The sequence below is a fragment of the Urocampus carinirostris genome, chromosome 5 (assembly GCF_059441175.1).
Source record: "Urocampus carinirostris isolate Australia breed hairy pipefish chromosome 5, RoL_Ucar_1.0, whole genome shotgun sequence".
NCBI lineage: Eukaryota > Metazoa > Chordata > Actinopteri > Syngnathiformes > Syngnathidae > Urocampus > Urocampus carinirostris.
This window is the reverse complement of record NC_142353.1, coordinates 24,829,823-24,845,847: the sequence shown is the minus strand read 5'-3', so window position 1 is coordinate 24,845,847 and position 16,025 is coordinate 24,829,823. Positions and strand designations below refer to the sequence as shown.

The window sequence follows — 16,025 nt, the reverse complement described above, 5'->3', positions numbered from 1 at the left end:
AAGGGAAAGTTTGGTAGTTTTGTTAGAAAATAGATGTTGGGTCGCAGGTGCTCGCGGTAATGGTACAACAAGAATGAGCAGGAAAAAAAGGGGCTAACCGGAAAAAAAATCTACGCAGAGAGCAGCAAACAGGGGCGGCTGCAGCCTCAGCAGAAAAAAACATCCAAAAACACACAGTGAGCAGCCAGGCGTTATGCAAACACTGTTCACGACACTCGCTGATTGTTTCAGAGCTCGCCTCTTATGTTGTGTTAATGGGATTCGACCTTTTGAAAGTGTCATGTTCCTTCAATGACTTTACAGCTCTAGAGAAAACAAGACAGATGGCTCAACTATGAGACTCAATTTTTCAAGTCGCCCGGTGCGTAAAATATTTTGCAACATATTTGCAAAATTGTGGGAAGGAAGACTCCACATTCAACGGGTTAAGGTTGATATTTTTTGCATTGCATAAACAACACAAATGGCACAAAAAACATGTTTTCTCCACAAATAATTCACATACATTCTTGAAGCCTCTATACAGTGATTGAAGCTCCTTCCTGGTGAACTTGGTTTGAGTCTGAAGTTGGTCTAGACCTTCTGGTTGGTGACGCACCGTCGACAACTCCAGATCACTGTCGCTGCTGTCTGTGGGAGAGGAGGAGGCAGAAAAAAAGATGGGGTGATAGAGAGTGATGCGAGGGATCGGGTTGAGGAAGGGAGAAGCAAGGGGGGGAGACGTTGAGTATGTGGCTGACATTCAGGGAGGGCATGTATCACACGTTGAAGAAAGGACAAGCACCTCCAAGAAACATCTTTATGAGCAAAAAGGCAGGAAAAATAATGGCTTGTACTTTCTTAATGGTGGAAATGTCACCAAAGAGTTTTCTTTTGGTTGCCAGTTCGCACGCACTAAGAGAAAGCACTTTCATGGTTCGGAACAATGGAAAACAAAGAATATAAAAGAGGTCGGGTTTAAATAATTTTCTGGACCGTTGCTTCCATACTCACCATCTTTCGACAAGAGAGAAGAGAGGAGGGGATGCAGACACCAAAACGGAGAGAAAGAGAGAAAGCACATGGAGGACAGTGTGAGAGCGAGGAGAAAACAAAGAAATCAGGTCAGATCGGACAGTCAAGATTGTTGTATGAGATGGAGTTTAGATATGACCACCATCTTTTACAGGCAGTCAGGTAAGTAATAATAGATGTGAAAAATGCCCCCCAAAAAGTTGACTGAGCACTTCTGGTTTTATAGACATTGGATTTTTTCCCCGGAAGACATTCCATTCTTCCAGGCCGAAACAACATTAAATATCAGCGTCTTATACAGGCAGTCAGGTAGGTTACCCCAGATGTGAAAACTTCCAAAATAGCTGACTTGGGATTTTAGGTTTTGCCGACCGATCAGATTTTCCAGAAAGGCATTCTACTCTTTGAACAAGTTTGGCCAAGTAGGTCACTCTTGAGATGGAAATTCAATATACAAAAATGTTTTCACTATGTGATTCTTCTTCTTGGAAAAAAAGAATGTTGTTTATGGTTGAGAGATTTTTGCACTTTCTTGGATTTTAATAGAATTCGATTTGTAAAAATAGTTCATTTGAGTGTACGATAGTAACTTGCTATTATTATTTTTTTTATTGAAGTCAATTTCGCCCACTTTTGTTAAAATAAAACTTTCGACAGCTGATGGTGCCTGAATAATAGAGGCTAGTGACACCAAGGCAGCTTCTTGCATCAATCTCAATTACAAAAATTGGAAAGTTGAAAATGAATGCACAATATACACCACTAAATTTATTATTTTAACAAGTGTGAACATACTTCGCTTCAACGGTTAGTTGTAGTATCTATTTTGTCATTGCTGCGACTAGCACAACGCTCCATTCCTCCTACCTAAAATGTTCCGCCCTGAACAGCTCAGCTAAAAGTAAGATAACAGCAGATCAGCGAGTGTAAAATAATGCATAAGTGCTCTTTGAACTCAGTTAGTCATTGTTAACATAATTGATAGAAAACATATTTAATTTTCAAATTTCAAATTAAACCTCAAGCAATGCACCCCACCTTTAACCCTCATGTTGTTCTTGGGCCAAAATGACCTGCCACTGTGTTGTTAAAAACCTCAGAAAAATCCCCTTGAATTATATTTCATTTAACTTTAAACGTTATGACTTTTTCGAGAATGGTCCCAACAGTAGAAAATGAAATTATTTTTTTAATTCACATGTAAACTGTAGAAAATAAGACAACACGAGGGTTAAAGGTGGTGTCCGTAACTTCAAATTATTCGACTTGCCATATTTGCTGCTTCTACGGTGCGTGCACGTATGTGTCCATCTTAGACACCCCTTGAATAAACTCTTTTTTTGGGGGGGGGTTGGGTTGGCATTTATACTTTTTCTGAAACAATCTTGTCTTATTTTTTCAATTTTCACCCTGGAATAAAAGAAAACCGCGACCACAGCCCTGAGGACACTCAATCCAAGCCAATCTAAGCCTTTTCAGAATCCGCGGGATCCCTGCCAATCCCCACATCTGCAAAACCATTGCTTTTCAAAGTGCCTAATGATGATACTAGGACAAAATCGGGCAACCTGGTCCTTAAGGGACGCTTGTCCTACATGTTTTTGGTGGTTTCTCTTCTCCAACTCAGCTTATTCAAATGTTCAGCTTGTTAGCAAGCTGTGCAAGAACTTGATATTGGTCCATGTGATTGGAATTAACTGTATCGGAGCAGAGTAACCACACAAAACATGCAGGACATAAATAAAATGTTCTGCCTGACAAAAAAGGTATGGACTTTCATACAAGCAAAGCCTGGAAAGCTAAGACAACTATCAAGTGCGTATTAAGGAAATAAAGCGCATGGTGTCAAACTGTCTTACCGGTCTCTGTAATGTCGATGAGGCCGAGCAAGTGCATCAGTTTGAGGAACATGATGACCAGACACACAATGCCTACCGTCTGGAGGCCTTCCGTCTCCCAGCGGACGCTCATTCTGCACTCGACTTTTGACCTTTCTCCAACTGACTTTGGTCCCTGCTGCTATACGATAAATGCGGCGACGCTCTTATCCATGCATGTGTCCTGTCACTTTCCTCATCACTCTGCTTCTCACACATTTTCATGGCAGTGTCTCTTTTTAGCTCGCTGCCTCTACCATGTTAATTGAATGGCCTTTTTTCTTTTGGCACCCTCCCCCCCCTCCAAGACAATACTTAGTTTTTGGACTCAAGCCAGGTGTTTTGTTCCTTATATATATCTAACCTACACAGGTAAATGTTTTGTTGTCAAATGTGCATTGGATTGACAAGAATAGAATTAGCTCTATTGTCATTGTTATCAAAGCAGGGAAACAATGTACGCAACGAGGAGCGACATGGAACTCCAAGGTAAGCGCATAATAATGACTCTATTTAGAAAAATAAGATAACCTAGAATTGTTGTGTGCAATTAGAGCATTCCGCCCCCCGGGTTGAGACACACATCCTTCTACTTTGGTATGTTTGTTTAACACTTCATAGTGTGGACAGTAGATGTCAACACTATTTGTGGAACTAGTTCTGGTCTGAAAGAGTAAACATTGGAAAATTTTGAGTCAAGCACAACTAAAAATCCAGACACAGCTTTTTTGGGCAGTTTTCACATCTTGGGTAACCTACGTGACCGCCTATGAAATAGAGTTTTGTTTTCAAATGTTGTTCTAGCCTGGGAGAGTGGAATGTCTTACTGAGGAAATATGCTGAGTCAACACAACCATAAGTGCTTAGTCAACTTTTATGGGGGCATATTTAACATTTATTATTACTTACCTGACTGCCTGTAAAAGATGGTGGACATATCTAAACCATGTCTCTCTTTTTTTGAGTGGACAGACAAACATACGAACAGACAATCAGACCAACAGATACACAGTATATACTTAGATCCCAAAGGTAAACATTATCACCACCCTTGCTTTGTTTGTGGGTGGTAAAGGCTGTCTGGATGAATAGGAAAACATATTTACAGTGTAGTGCTTAGAGACTGGCCTAAGTTATAATAATGGTGCAATGAAACATGCAAATTATCTCATCAAGATGCCCTATGGTGGTGCAAAAACCTATAGCAGCCACAACCATTCCTAAATAAGTCGCAAAATATATATTTTCACAGTTTTGCACGCTTGTTTAGGGTGGTGATGGCTGTGGGAAAGAAACTGTCTCTGAGCCTGTTAGTCCTTTTTTAAGAGACCTTTAGCGCTTACCAGAGGATAACCAGGCAAAAAGGTGGTGGCCAGGGTGGGAATAGGCCTTTATAATGTTTATGGCTAGGGAGGTGTTCAGAAGTTCTATTCCACTCTTAACAATGGAGAGTTAAACAGACTTAATCTAATAAGACAACTGACAGGATATTTGTATCTAAGTTATCATGTTTCCTTATTTGTAGCTGAATGCCACACTGGTTGTTTGGGTATGTTGGTTGGTTGGTTGTTTGGTTGGTTGGTTGGTTGGTTGGTTGGTTGGTTGGTTGGTTGGTTGGTTGGTTGGTTGGTTGATTGGTTGGTTGGTTAATTGGTTGGTTAATTGGTTGGAACCCTCAAACCACTAGGGTCTTAGGGGCACCATTTCCTTTGGTGTGTCTGGTGGCGCATATCTCTCTCCAGGTCATCATATGTTTCCACCCGGTCTTGAACCGGGGACCTTACTACTGTGGGTTTATGTATTAAACCCAGATAAGGGATTAAGCTGGTACATGTGTATTTTAGTTGAATTTAGACTCAACTTGGTTGCATGAAAGCAGGTTCAATTTCAACCGGCTCAGTTTCTATGGTGATTTATTCTCAACAGCTGGCCTGCTCCAGGCTAAAATTATACCTAGAGATACATCTGGCACTTCTTCTGTCAATTGTGTAAAAAAATTAATGTGGTTCATAGCATTTATGGACTTTCTTAATATTCCGCATTATTTTACTTATCCTACATTACAATTGTATATACTGTAGTGTATAGGATAAATTGCCATTTCATTAAACTCTACTGACTGTATAATTTTCATTATAACAATCATTTTGTAGTCATTTATGTGAAAAATGTTTGCTGTCAGGCCACATGTTTAATTGCTATGCCAATTAGAAATACTTGTCAAACTGCCATATGAGCTTTGATAAATATGTATATTATTGCTGTTTTGTACATTCTAAAAAAGTTTCAGCAAAAACTAGCATAGATAGTCTCAATGAAGTCTTTGAAAATGTATTCTATTTTATATATAAGTCCAACTTACATTCATCTGTTTACTCGTCAAAGTGAGATACGTTTTCTTCTTTATGAAGGATAAATGAAATAAAGCAAAAAAAGACATATCTGTCCAGAAATTAACTCCAAATTATAGTACAAATAGGCACTTTTAGGTGAATTACCATGTAGGAGACGTATTCCAATATGATATCGTTTAAATGGCAGACGCTTCTAGGTATAACATTAACAATTACTTAAAAAGACTAATCATGACTAACCGGCATACTTTACTTTTCTATGTAGTGACTTCCCTGAAAGTGATTTGCGCAGATTGGACAAGTACAAGTACAAGAGTAGATTGGGGAAACATTGTGAAGATTTGTGACCTTTGGCTTTGAGAATGAATAGTCACATTCAGTAGAGTACTTTCCTATAGACGTGAGTTTTGCTGATAAGCCTGTATATCATACGTAAACAGGCTCCTTTGTATGTTATGTGTCAAGGTCACACCCTACTCAGAGCGATTGCAGATGTGCAGACGTATTACAATTGTAAACAGCCACTGGGCTACTGTTGTGCAAGTTATGTAAAAATCCAGGTCAAAAACAATACATAGAAGAAAAAGAAGTGGTTGTTTGTGAAAAATAAAAGATAGTTTTCTGTCAAATAAATGAATGGAGTAAAAAAGGTTCAGTTGTGCTGTTAAAATTAAATGCATATCAGATAATAAAAGTGACAATGTGTATTATTTAGGACCTCCTAGTGATAAAAGACAAGATAAATATGGATAATAATAAATATACTATAATGTGCATTATTAAAAGAATTTTGCATTTAGTTTACATAACATTAGTCTTACCCAGGGGGAGCTGACATTAATGTCCGACATCTTGCTGATACGAGTACTCAAAAACCTCAAAAATGGCTGGGCAAAAAATGAAGAACAAATGGCGTTGTATACTCTAACCTACGAGCGTTTGAAATAAATGCACATTTCTATGCTCTATTGATTCATTTTCTCATTTTAGTTGAGATATAGATTAGAAAATACCTTAATATCTTAAAGGAACATTCTGTTTTATTGTGTGCTTCTTAGAGGTACAGATTTCATTTGATTCAAATGGCTTTCATATTTTTGTTGGAAAACAAACATAATGTTATGCCCAATGTTTTTGTGACACTAAAAGCTTTATGGCTGGGAAAGGACTTTGCGTTTTGTATACTTCTATTTTCAAATTATTTATGGTAAAATGGTCTGCATTTATATAGCGCTTTTCAAGTCAATGAAGACCTCCCAAAGCGCTTTACAATGTGCTTCACACTTACCCAATCACACATACACTAACACACCAATAGGGAGTAAGCCATGCAAGGCGCCTACCTGCTTTTTGGGGGCATTAGGGATTCAGTGTCATGCCCAAGGATAATTCGACATATAACACGGAGGAGTCGGGAATCGAACCTGCGACCTTTTGAGCTAATGCCGCCCTTTTGTGTATTCTAATGCATAAATCGGACTTCCCGGCCTACACTGTAAATCAGGGGTCGGCAACCTATGGCACGCGTGCCACTGTTGGGGTTAACCGGTGGCACGCGAGCGCACGGCAAAGTAATAATTATTTTTTTAAATGCCCATTTTGACCTGAAATTTAGACATTTTCATTGCGTGCTGTGTTGTTTAGCGGCTTTACGGTGAGCGTGTATCTGCTCGGTGCCTCGCAGAGGAGGAGAGATCTATCTGTGTTTTAACCCTTCCACAGAAACACGCGCGATAAATGAACGAATCATGACAGCCAAATCATGACGGCTCCTCGAGCAGAAAAATCTCGTTCTTTCCAGCCAGCGTGGACAGACAATGGGGCTTAATGCAAAAAAATGACCGTGCTGTTTGTGCATTATGCCTCGAGAGCATTGTACCTCGCATGTCAAGTGTTAAACGTCATTATGAGACGAAACATGAACATGAATTCAAGGACGAGTCTGAAAAGGCGTATACATTAAAACGCGCTGTGTCCAGGTACGGTGTAGTGCCTAAATCCCACTCCCCTTTAAAATCCTCCCCCCCTCGCGTGAACGCGCATTCTGCTGTGCTTTCAACAAAAGCGATCGCATTTTATATAATAAGTTTATTAAAACAATAAAGCGAGCTAATTAAAAAAATTAAGCGATCGTAGTCTATAAAACGCGTTTATTAAAACAATAAATCGATCGTATTCTACAAAATGCGTTTGTTAACGCGGATGCAAAAGTCACCAACACCGGAGACGAATCAATGTATGCTATGATATCCACGATCACAACTAATTGTACACAAATAGCCTTTATTTGATGTACTATAATAGCCATATGTAATGTATTTTTATTGTGAATGAAACCCTGGTTGCATTGAATCCCGCGTTGTAAACAAAAACTTCCCTGTGAATGTGTTGTGTTACTGAATAGGTGTTTGACAAATCTATATTGTTTTTATTATTACCATTATTACTAATAATAGTACTATTATGAGAAACGTCTGAAACTCTTCAAAATCACTGTGCTGACATAGTTTTGCCCCAGAAGGTTACCCTAGAAGTCACAAGTCTATATCTCAAACAGGGTCCATATTAGCAGGGGAGTCAGATTTTGGCAGGTAAAATGCCTGCCATTATGGCCCTCCGCTAACTCCGGAATAAAAAGTCCGAATAACCCCAAAATCACTGTGCTGACATATTTATGTCACAGAAGGTTACCCTAGAAGTCACAACCCAATATCACAAACAGGGTCCATTTAAGCAGGGAGTCAGATTTTGGCAGGTAAAATGCCTGCCAAATACCCAAACCCACCCCTGTTAACTCCTGAATAAAAAGTCCTAATGTGTGTGTGTGTGTGTGTGTGTGTGTGTGTGTGTGTGTGCGTGTGTGTGTGTGTGTGTGCGTGTGTGTGTGTGTGTATGTGTGTGTGTGTGTGTGTGTGTGTGTGTGTGTGTGTGTGTGTGTGTGTGTGTGTGTGTGTGTGTGTGTGCGTGTGTGTGTGTTTCAAGTTTTGATAGTTTCTGAAATAAGATTTTATTGATGAATGGTATGGTAGCTGTCCATATCACTTCTTTTTTGATTGTAGTTCATTGTTGATGAAGAATAGTTGAAGTCATGGATGACAACAGGCCTTTCCACATGTTGCTCACATTCATTTTTTAGTTTGTTGATGAACAAGAATAGTGGAAGATAAATTGGTCAGTTATACTATTTCAATGTATATCCATGTTGTATATTTGGACTGGTGTAAATTAATCTTGGTGTGGCACACTGATTCACAAGGAAATTTAAAAGTGGCACGCCACAGCGAAAAGGTTGATGACCCCTGCTGTAAATGATTTGAAATATTAAAGATCCAAAATAAGTTTCATTTACACATGGATAAATAATTCAATGAAATGTTTTAATTAAAAATACATGAAAAAATAAATACATAAATATCTAAATATATAGATGTGAAATGAAGAGGCATTAATGAAAAAGTGAGACAAACTCATGCGAAGAAATAAAGCAATTGGATTAATTGCGGCCCTCTCCTGGCTTCTGTCATTATTGCAGGCTCAGTAAGTTCATGATGCGTGTTCAAGTACATGAATTTTTTGGACTGTTTGGTTGTTCTCATTTTAAGGACATTCGTTGTACTTTTTGGTACAGCTTAAATGGAAATCTTTAATTTCCTATATTGTTGGGACCAATCTAGAAAGTCATATAATTTAAAGTTGAAAAAAATATTTGTCTTAAGATTTTAACAACACGGTTGCAGGTCATTTTCACCCAAAAACCCCAGAAGGGTTAAACCCGCTCGGATAAACTCTTCTTTTTCCATCTTTCTTGGGGTTCGTATGTGCATCTGGATTTTACTTGAAGCAGGCTTTTTTTTTTAATTCTGCATTTTTGTTCTATACTAAAGATCACAAACAAAACTGGCTCATAATACAAATATTCTTCTTTCAATTTTTGAAGGACACGTCAAACACTCCAATTTTAAAATGACAGGCTCGAGATTTCTTAGTAGCGAGAAATTTTAAAATGACTCGAGAAATTATTTAAGGCTCCCTCAAGCGACATGGGGTGTGACAAAGAAGCATCCAGACTCATGACTCAACACGGATTTTGGTAATTGCTCATGTCAGAGTGCTGCGTAATACCTCACACTAGTGTATTTTGCCCTAGAACTCAAGGTCATTTCAATCAGGGCATCTTGATGAGATAATTTAGCAAAATTCACAATAGGTGAAGCAACCTGAAAAAGTGCCTGTGTGTGTGCTTCTACAAAGCCACAGAGGAGAGCATTCTGGCATACGGCGTCATTGTGTGCTATGCTGGCAGCACAGCAGCAGAGAGAAAAAACATACAGTGAGTAATCAAAACAACACAGAGGATCATTGGCTGCTTTCTACCCAGTCTGGAGCACATTTCCGCCTTGTAATACCGCAGCAGAGCCATCAAGATTATAAAGGATACTTCTCACTCAGGCCACCACCCTGGTAGGCGCTACAAGTCCCGTAAAACAAGACGAACCAGGCTCAGAGACGGTTTCTTTCCCAGGGTCATAAATATCTTAAACAAGCTTGCAAAACTATGAAAATCTATATCTTGCTACCTATTTGGTAATTTTTGTTATTGCTCTACTTTTCATTGCAGATCTGTTACGTTGCACTATTCTTTCTATGTACGATTAGAATAACTTAGGCCAGTCTCTAAATCAGGGATGTCAACCTTTATTTGGCTCTGGGGCCAGATCCAGACTTTCTGTTCTCAGGCGGGTCAGATCAATAAAAGACTGTCCACTCAACATTTTTAGCTTTGTCTTTCAGTATTATGCTTTATCATGCTGGTATAAAATGCTTCAGCGAGGCTTTTAACTAAGACAAGAAAGTTTGATCACATTACGCCAATTTTAGCTAACCTGCAATGGCTCCCTCTTAGCTTAAGATGTGATTTTAGGGTTCGGTCGGTATTATACAAAATCATGCATGGACTTGCTCCCTCATATCTTTCAGATTTGATTTTCCCCTATGTTCCGGTTCGGAGCCTTCGCTCTGAAAACGCTGGTCTACTAGTGATCCCAAGAGCCAAGAAGAGATACGCAGCTTCAAGAGCGTTCTCCATTCGGGCCCCGGTGCTGTGAAATGCTCTTCCCCCTGAGATTCGATCTGCAACCTCAGTGGAAATGTTTAAATCTCATCTTAAAACACACTTCTACTCTAAGACATATGAATAATTTATATTTTATGTTAATAATATGTGTATTATTTGCCCTCATGTAGGTTCTAGATGAGGGGATGGTGTCATAATAGTCTGTAATAATAGTTTGCAATAGTCTTTGATCTGTGCAGCCCTTTGAGACTCTTTTTGATTAAGGGCTATACAAACAAACATGACTTGACTTGACTTATTCATTCAGCCTGTGATAGTAACCTACCCTACCTATTGTAATCATGGATGACAAGGTATCTTTTTTAAACACTACCGCTTTACACTAGACTACCGTTATCCTCCCCCTAAAAATGCCTAGTGCTTTTAAAAAATGAATATCTCGCTTTATCAAATTTAAACAATTTTTAACAATAATTCTTAACATGGGAATAGCTTTTTAGTCTGCAGCTGCTTTATTTCGTTGCGAGACAAAGTCTTTGTGCGTGAATAAACAACTCCAACGATTGCATTAGAATTACCTTTTTGTAATAGTACTCCACTTCTGGTTTCAAACAAGCACATTTGTTTTTTTGTATTTTTTAATAAGGCGGATTGTTTTTTGCACTTGAAAATAAAACGTTAAAATCTACGGCTTTTTAATGTGAAAAGGTTGGCATGTAAACATTCATTCACAATTTGAAAACTCACCAAGCTATACAAACCCAACACTGTTCTCCAGCGGCCGGAGAGAGCGTTTGGTTTGCATTTATTAAACATGTAAATTTTGATAGAACTCTTTTTTGAAATATGTACTCAGAAGTGTATGGCAGGCCGGATTAAATCATCCAACTGGCCGGATCTAGCTCGTGGGATCTATGTTTGACATGGTAGGCACTGCTTTGAAAATATTTCCGCCTATTTATCCTGACACTTTTTTATCATGTTTTTTCCTTGATATCAATGACAATAGAGACAATTTAATTCAACCTCAAAATATTTTCAAGCATCAGAGCATAGCTTAAAACCGAACCAAAACAGAGCAACTCCTCGGGTCAAAATTCATCAACATGACCTTAATATAATTGTCTCGAATATACTCCATGGCCTAATTTTCCTCTGGTCCCATTGTCTCCTTTGGGATGCTCACAAGGATAAGACAGCACAAGTATTCAGTGTAGTCATGACACACTCGTTGTGTGATGAAAAGGGAACAGAGAACGTTCCCTCCCTTGGGTTCTGTTACACTTATTAAGGCGCATGTAATGGACAGAGAATACGATATTGGGCGCTCTCTAGCGGACAATGTTTAGATAACAGTGACAAAACTACTGAGCAGCCATTATCGCCCCAGGTTCGAGGAGCAGTTGAAAATTCTCCAATTTAAACAGTCCCGATTAAAAAAAAATATATAAAATTGAAGTCAAAATGCAATTGAAATATCTAAGGGAATTATTTTAGAGTCATGCTTTAAACATATTGCCCTTGTTTATGTATGTTCTATGAATTAATGTGCCTCCCCCTTCATTAAACGGTTACCTAAACATTTGAAAAACACAAAAAGCATCAGGAAAGTGATTTTGAAGAATTGTAAAAAATACAGTGGTTGCAGCATGTTTTAGAGCCATCAATATTATAAAAGACTCTTCACACCCTGGCCACCGCCAGTTTGACCTGTTGCCCTTTGGTATGTGCTACAGGCCCCTTGAAACAAGGACAAACAGGCTCAGAGACAGTTTCTTGCCCAGAGCCATCACCACCCTAAACAAGCACACAAATATATATTCTATCTTGACAGGTGCAATGAAAAATCCGTACTCATATCTTATTTATCGACTTACAGACGCTGCCCTACTTACGAACGAGGTTCCAGACGATGGTTCGTAAGTTGAATTTTTTCCTAAGTTGCTTCAGTGCAGTAGTTTGTATGTAATTTATGTTTAAGGCTTATTTAACTATGTTTAAGGCTTGAATACGTAACCTATATTGTTTTGAAACTGAAAAATAAACGTGTAATAAAATAATATGGTCTATAACGTTACAAAGGAGATTAAATGATAAAGCATAGTACTGAAAAACAAAGCTACACGTTAGGCGTTTACATTCTGTGGTCTGTGAAGCCCTCTGAGACGCCTTGTGATTAAGGGCTATACAAATAAACATGACTTGACTTGACTATAAAGATAAATTAAGTTAAGTTCGACTTAATTTTGGAAGAGGTAGGCGACTTCATCTTCCGTGGTAAAAAGTGGACGAAAAAAAAAGCGATCCAACCATTTTCTCAACCGCATCAAGCTTTCTTATTTCACTTTCATTTAAAAAAACGGCTCGCCTCTTCTTTAAGCTGTATTTATTTATCGTATTTGTTCCTGCTAAATGTCATTGCACTACTTTTTTTTTCCATTTATGTTTGTTTATCCTGACATGTTTTTATCAAATCTTTCTCTTTTGGGTCTTTATTACTTGTTAGCCTCATTACGTTGTTACCAATAACAAGGAGGACAATCTAATTCTTTCAAAAAGTATCTATTATGCCCAATAATATATTCAGGATTTCCCCCTTCTGTGTATGTAAATAAATACAATGAAATGATCTCGTGAATAAAATCATATCATTTCATTGTTTCTCTAAAAGGCATTCCCCCCAAAAGTACAAAAAAATCTGTTGTGTTAGAAAATAGTTTTATGTATTATTTGTATTATTTTATGATATTTAGATGAATCATATAAGTCTATTTTGCAAAGATTCAAATGTTGAGGAAAAAATAAAAAGGGGTTTAAAATAAATAACAAAAATAATGCTTAAAATTACTAATCATTATCCGAATCAAACATTTTCTACCTGAAAAAAAAAAATTTTTTTTCATTGTAAAGTGTTTTTTCCGATTTTTTAATTTTTTTGCCATGCTGTGTTTACATATTTCCCTCTTACTCCTAGATGATAGTGCAGTGCTACCCAAACTTCTTGTGAAGGCCACATAACTTGTCCCTTCTCGGGTGCGGGGCCATTTTCAGTTTGTAAGGCAAAAAGTGTGAAAATTGCAGGACTGTCTAAATGTAATTATGTATTGTTCTCCTGAGAGTTAAAATTCAAAAGAAAGAAAATAAATAATAACACTATTAATAAAATAAATGATAACCTTGTAACCTTCTCTAATTTTCTTTACAGAACAAAAGTCAGAAAATAAACAATAACACTACATTACACAATAAATAATAACCAAATAACTCTCCCTGGGTTCAACTGTCCATGAAACGTAAACTTTCTTAACAGGTCAAAGGTCAGCTTAGTCGTCAGAGGACTGGACCACCAGTGGTGTAGATGACTTGCTCAAAGGCAGTAGAGTTGATCTCATTATAACGTTATTTTTAGTCGGTAACAAAGATGAATGTTATTTTGAGATTGCGTTTCACATGTTATAATGACATCCATCCATTATCTGCGCCGCTTATCCCCTGTAGGGTCGCGGGGTGCTGGAGCCCATCCCAGCCATCCTCGGGCAGTGGGCAGGGGATACCCTGAACTGCTTGCAGCCAGTCGCAGAGCACACAGGGACAGACAAATTGCTCGCTCATTCACACCTAGGCACAATTTGGACCGGACAATTTGCCTAACATGCATGTTTTTGGAATGTGGGAGGAAATCGGAATTCCCAGAGGAAACCCGCGCGGGGAGAAACTCCACACGGAAGTTCGATCTCATAACCTCAGAACTGTGCCGCATACGCGCTAACCACTGCGCCGTGCTGCCCTGTTGTAATGACAATAAATTCTATTTTATTCTACTTTTCATTTCTAAGTGTTCCAAGTGACAAATATGTGAAAAGCTCAACGAAAGTAAAATTAAATAGTGTTATAATGAATTAAAACAGGAGCTCTTTTCCTATGTCGTCTATATTACAGAGTTTGGCGCCATTACCGCCGTGACCTTGGCTCGGACCCCGTTTGAGTCCTGTTACAACCAAAAATGCACATCCAGAATGTGCATCAAAATGCTCCCTGGTATTGTTCAGGGGGCCAGACCTAATTTGGTGGCAGGCTGTATCCAGCCGGACCATAGTGTGATATAACTCATTCTTTTTACGGTGTTCGCATATCCTCCATACTTGTGTAGAATTCTTTATAAAATTCCAGGTGCCTTACAGTACATCCGTAATACTTGCATTAATACACATTTCATAGTGTAAGTGTAGCATGAACCTGTCCTCTTGGCCGTGACCCGGGAGATGACGCTTCAGAGTACAATCAACAATCGTACAGACTAATGTTAGCTGCAGTTAATTGAAAGGTAAAAAGAAATGCAATGGCAGAGCGAGGTCCCCAGGGAGCAGTGTCGGCGAACTCTTTAAGAAGACTTGTTGAGAAACATTGCAACAATTGCAAACATTTATAAGCACTTTATCCAAAATTGAAGCACTTTTCAATCCTTGAAAACACAACATTAAAATTCAAGCATTTTTTTTAGGATTTCAAGCGTGCATACAACCTGTAATAAAGCTACAGTGTAATTGATGTTGGCCCAAAATAAGACTGAACTGGACTTAACCCAAACGTCACATTATAGTTGAAACAGTAATCAAGCGCACCGACTTGTCATAAACTATCGAGACACTTCTTGACAGACACAACATAACGGTGACAGCAAGTTGAACTGTTATTTCAGACTCAGTGGGATACAATAGGGTTAAGTAGAATGAGGAACACGGTCAAAAAGACACATGGCAATCAATGTTCCTCAAGGCCCCTGAGGACTTCTACAGGTTCCATATTTAGGTGGTCTCAGAGAAATCTTGCTCAATACGCTATGTATAATTGATGTGAGGTAATGCTAAACCGGGTGTATCACGACAGTCTTTGCGGATGGATCTGGGGTATCAAAGGACTGATGTGATAGAATGGAGTGATGAATAATAAAACAAAAGATCATTACTGGGAGCTTTTACTGAGTTTATTACTTACTGATGCTGAGCTATATTACAAACATTGTGGCGTCTGCAGCCTCATTGCCGTAATTGCAAGTCACTCCGATGCAAAGACCAAATCATAAAGGCCAACAAGGCTCGCGAATGGCACAAAATTAATTTAAGATGCATGAATGCCCCATATATATGTATTCCCCTGAAATTTAGCTGCTGTCAGAGTAACTAAACATAAATTTTCCCAAAAGTCCATAGAAGAACCTATAGTGCAGGATAAGTGCTGCATATGGTCACTCCATTATTCAATATAATCCAATTAGATTACTTAGTTTCTGTGCATATGACGTATTTTATAAGAAATGTACGAACACTTCAGTGTATGTAAACAGTAGCAAATTGAGATTTTGGATGCATGTTTAAACTGTGCTTTGTTGTATCATGTTAGTCACGATCCTGCACTCAAAACCCAGTTTATCGTTTTCTCTCTCTTTTGCTCTCTCACACTTGCCCGTGTTTTATTTGGTCACTCACTTCCGGGTTCATAGCTTTTGTCCCTTGTCTTAATTTCCCCGCGGTTTTCACTTCTATCACGACTCTCCCTTGTTGCTATTTAAAAACTTTGGCTCTGTGGTAGTTCGTTGTCTTTCTTGTCACGTCCCAAGCACTCTTTTGTAAGCTCTTTGTCAGTGTACCAAACCATTGCCTTCCCTTCCGGATCACTTTTACCGGCTGATGAACTTTTAGACTCTCG

At 38.5% G+C, this 16,025-nt stretch overlaps 1 protein-coding gene across 4 annotated transcripts in view; it reads right to left on the bottom strand.

Moving 5' to 3' along the window:
- The window catches only part of kcnip3a (Kv channel interacting protein 3a, calsenilin), a 55,404-nt gene that overhangs the window by 5,373 nt on the left and 34,006 nt on the right, over positions 1-16,025 (bottom strand). For 2 of the 4 annotated variants that reach the window (XM_088336279.1, XM_088336280.1), the window contains one exon: positions 506-630. In XM_088336279.1, coding sequence (XP_088192405.1) covers positions 506-630 — 125 coding nt within the window. Of the gene's footprint in view, positions 1-505; positions 631-993; positions 1,185-2,873; positions 3,139-16,025 lie in introns of those variants that run through there. The other 2 variants (XM_088336282.1, XM_088336281.1) reach the window with 2 other exon arrangements.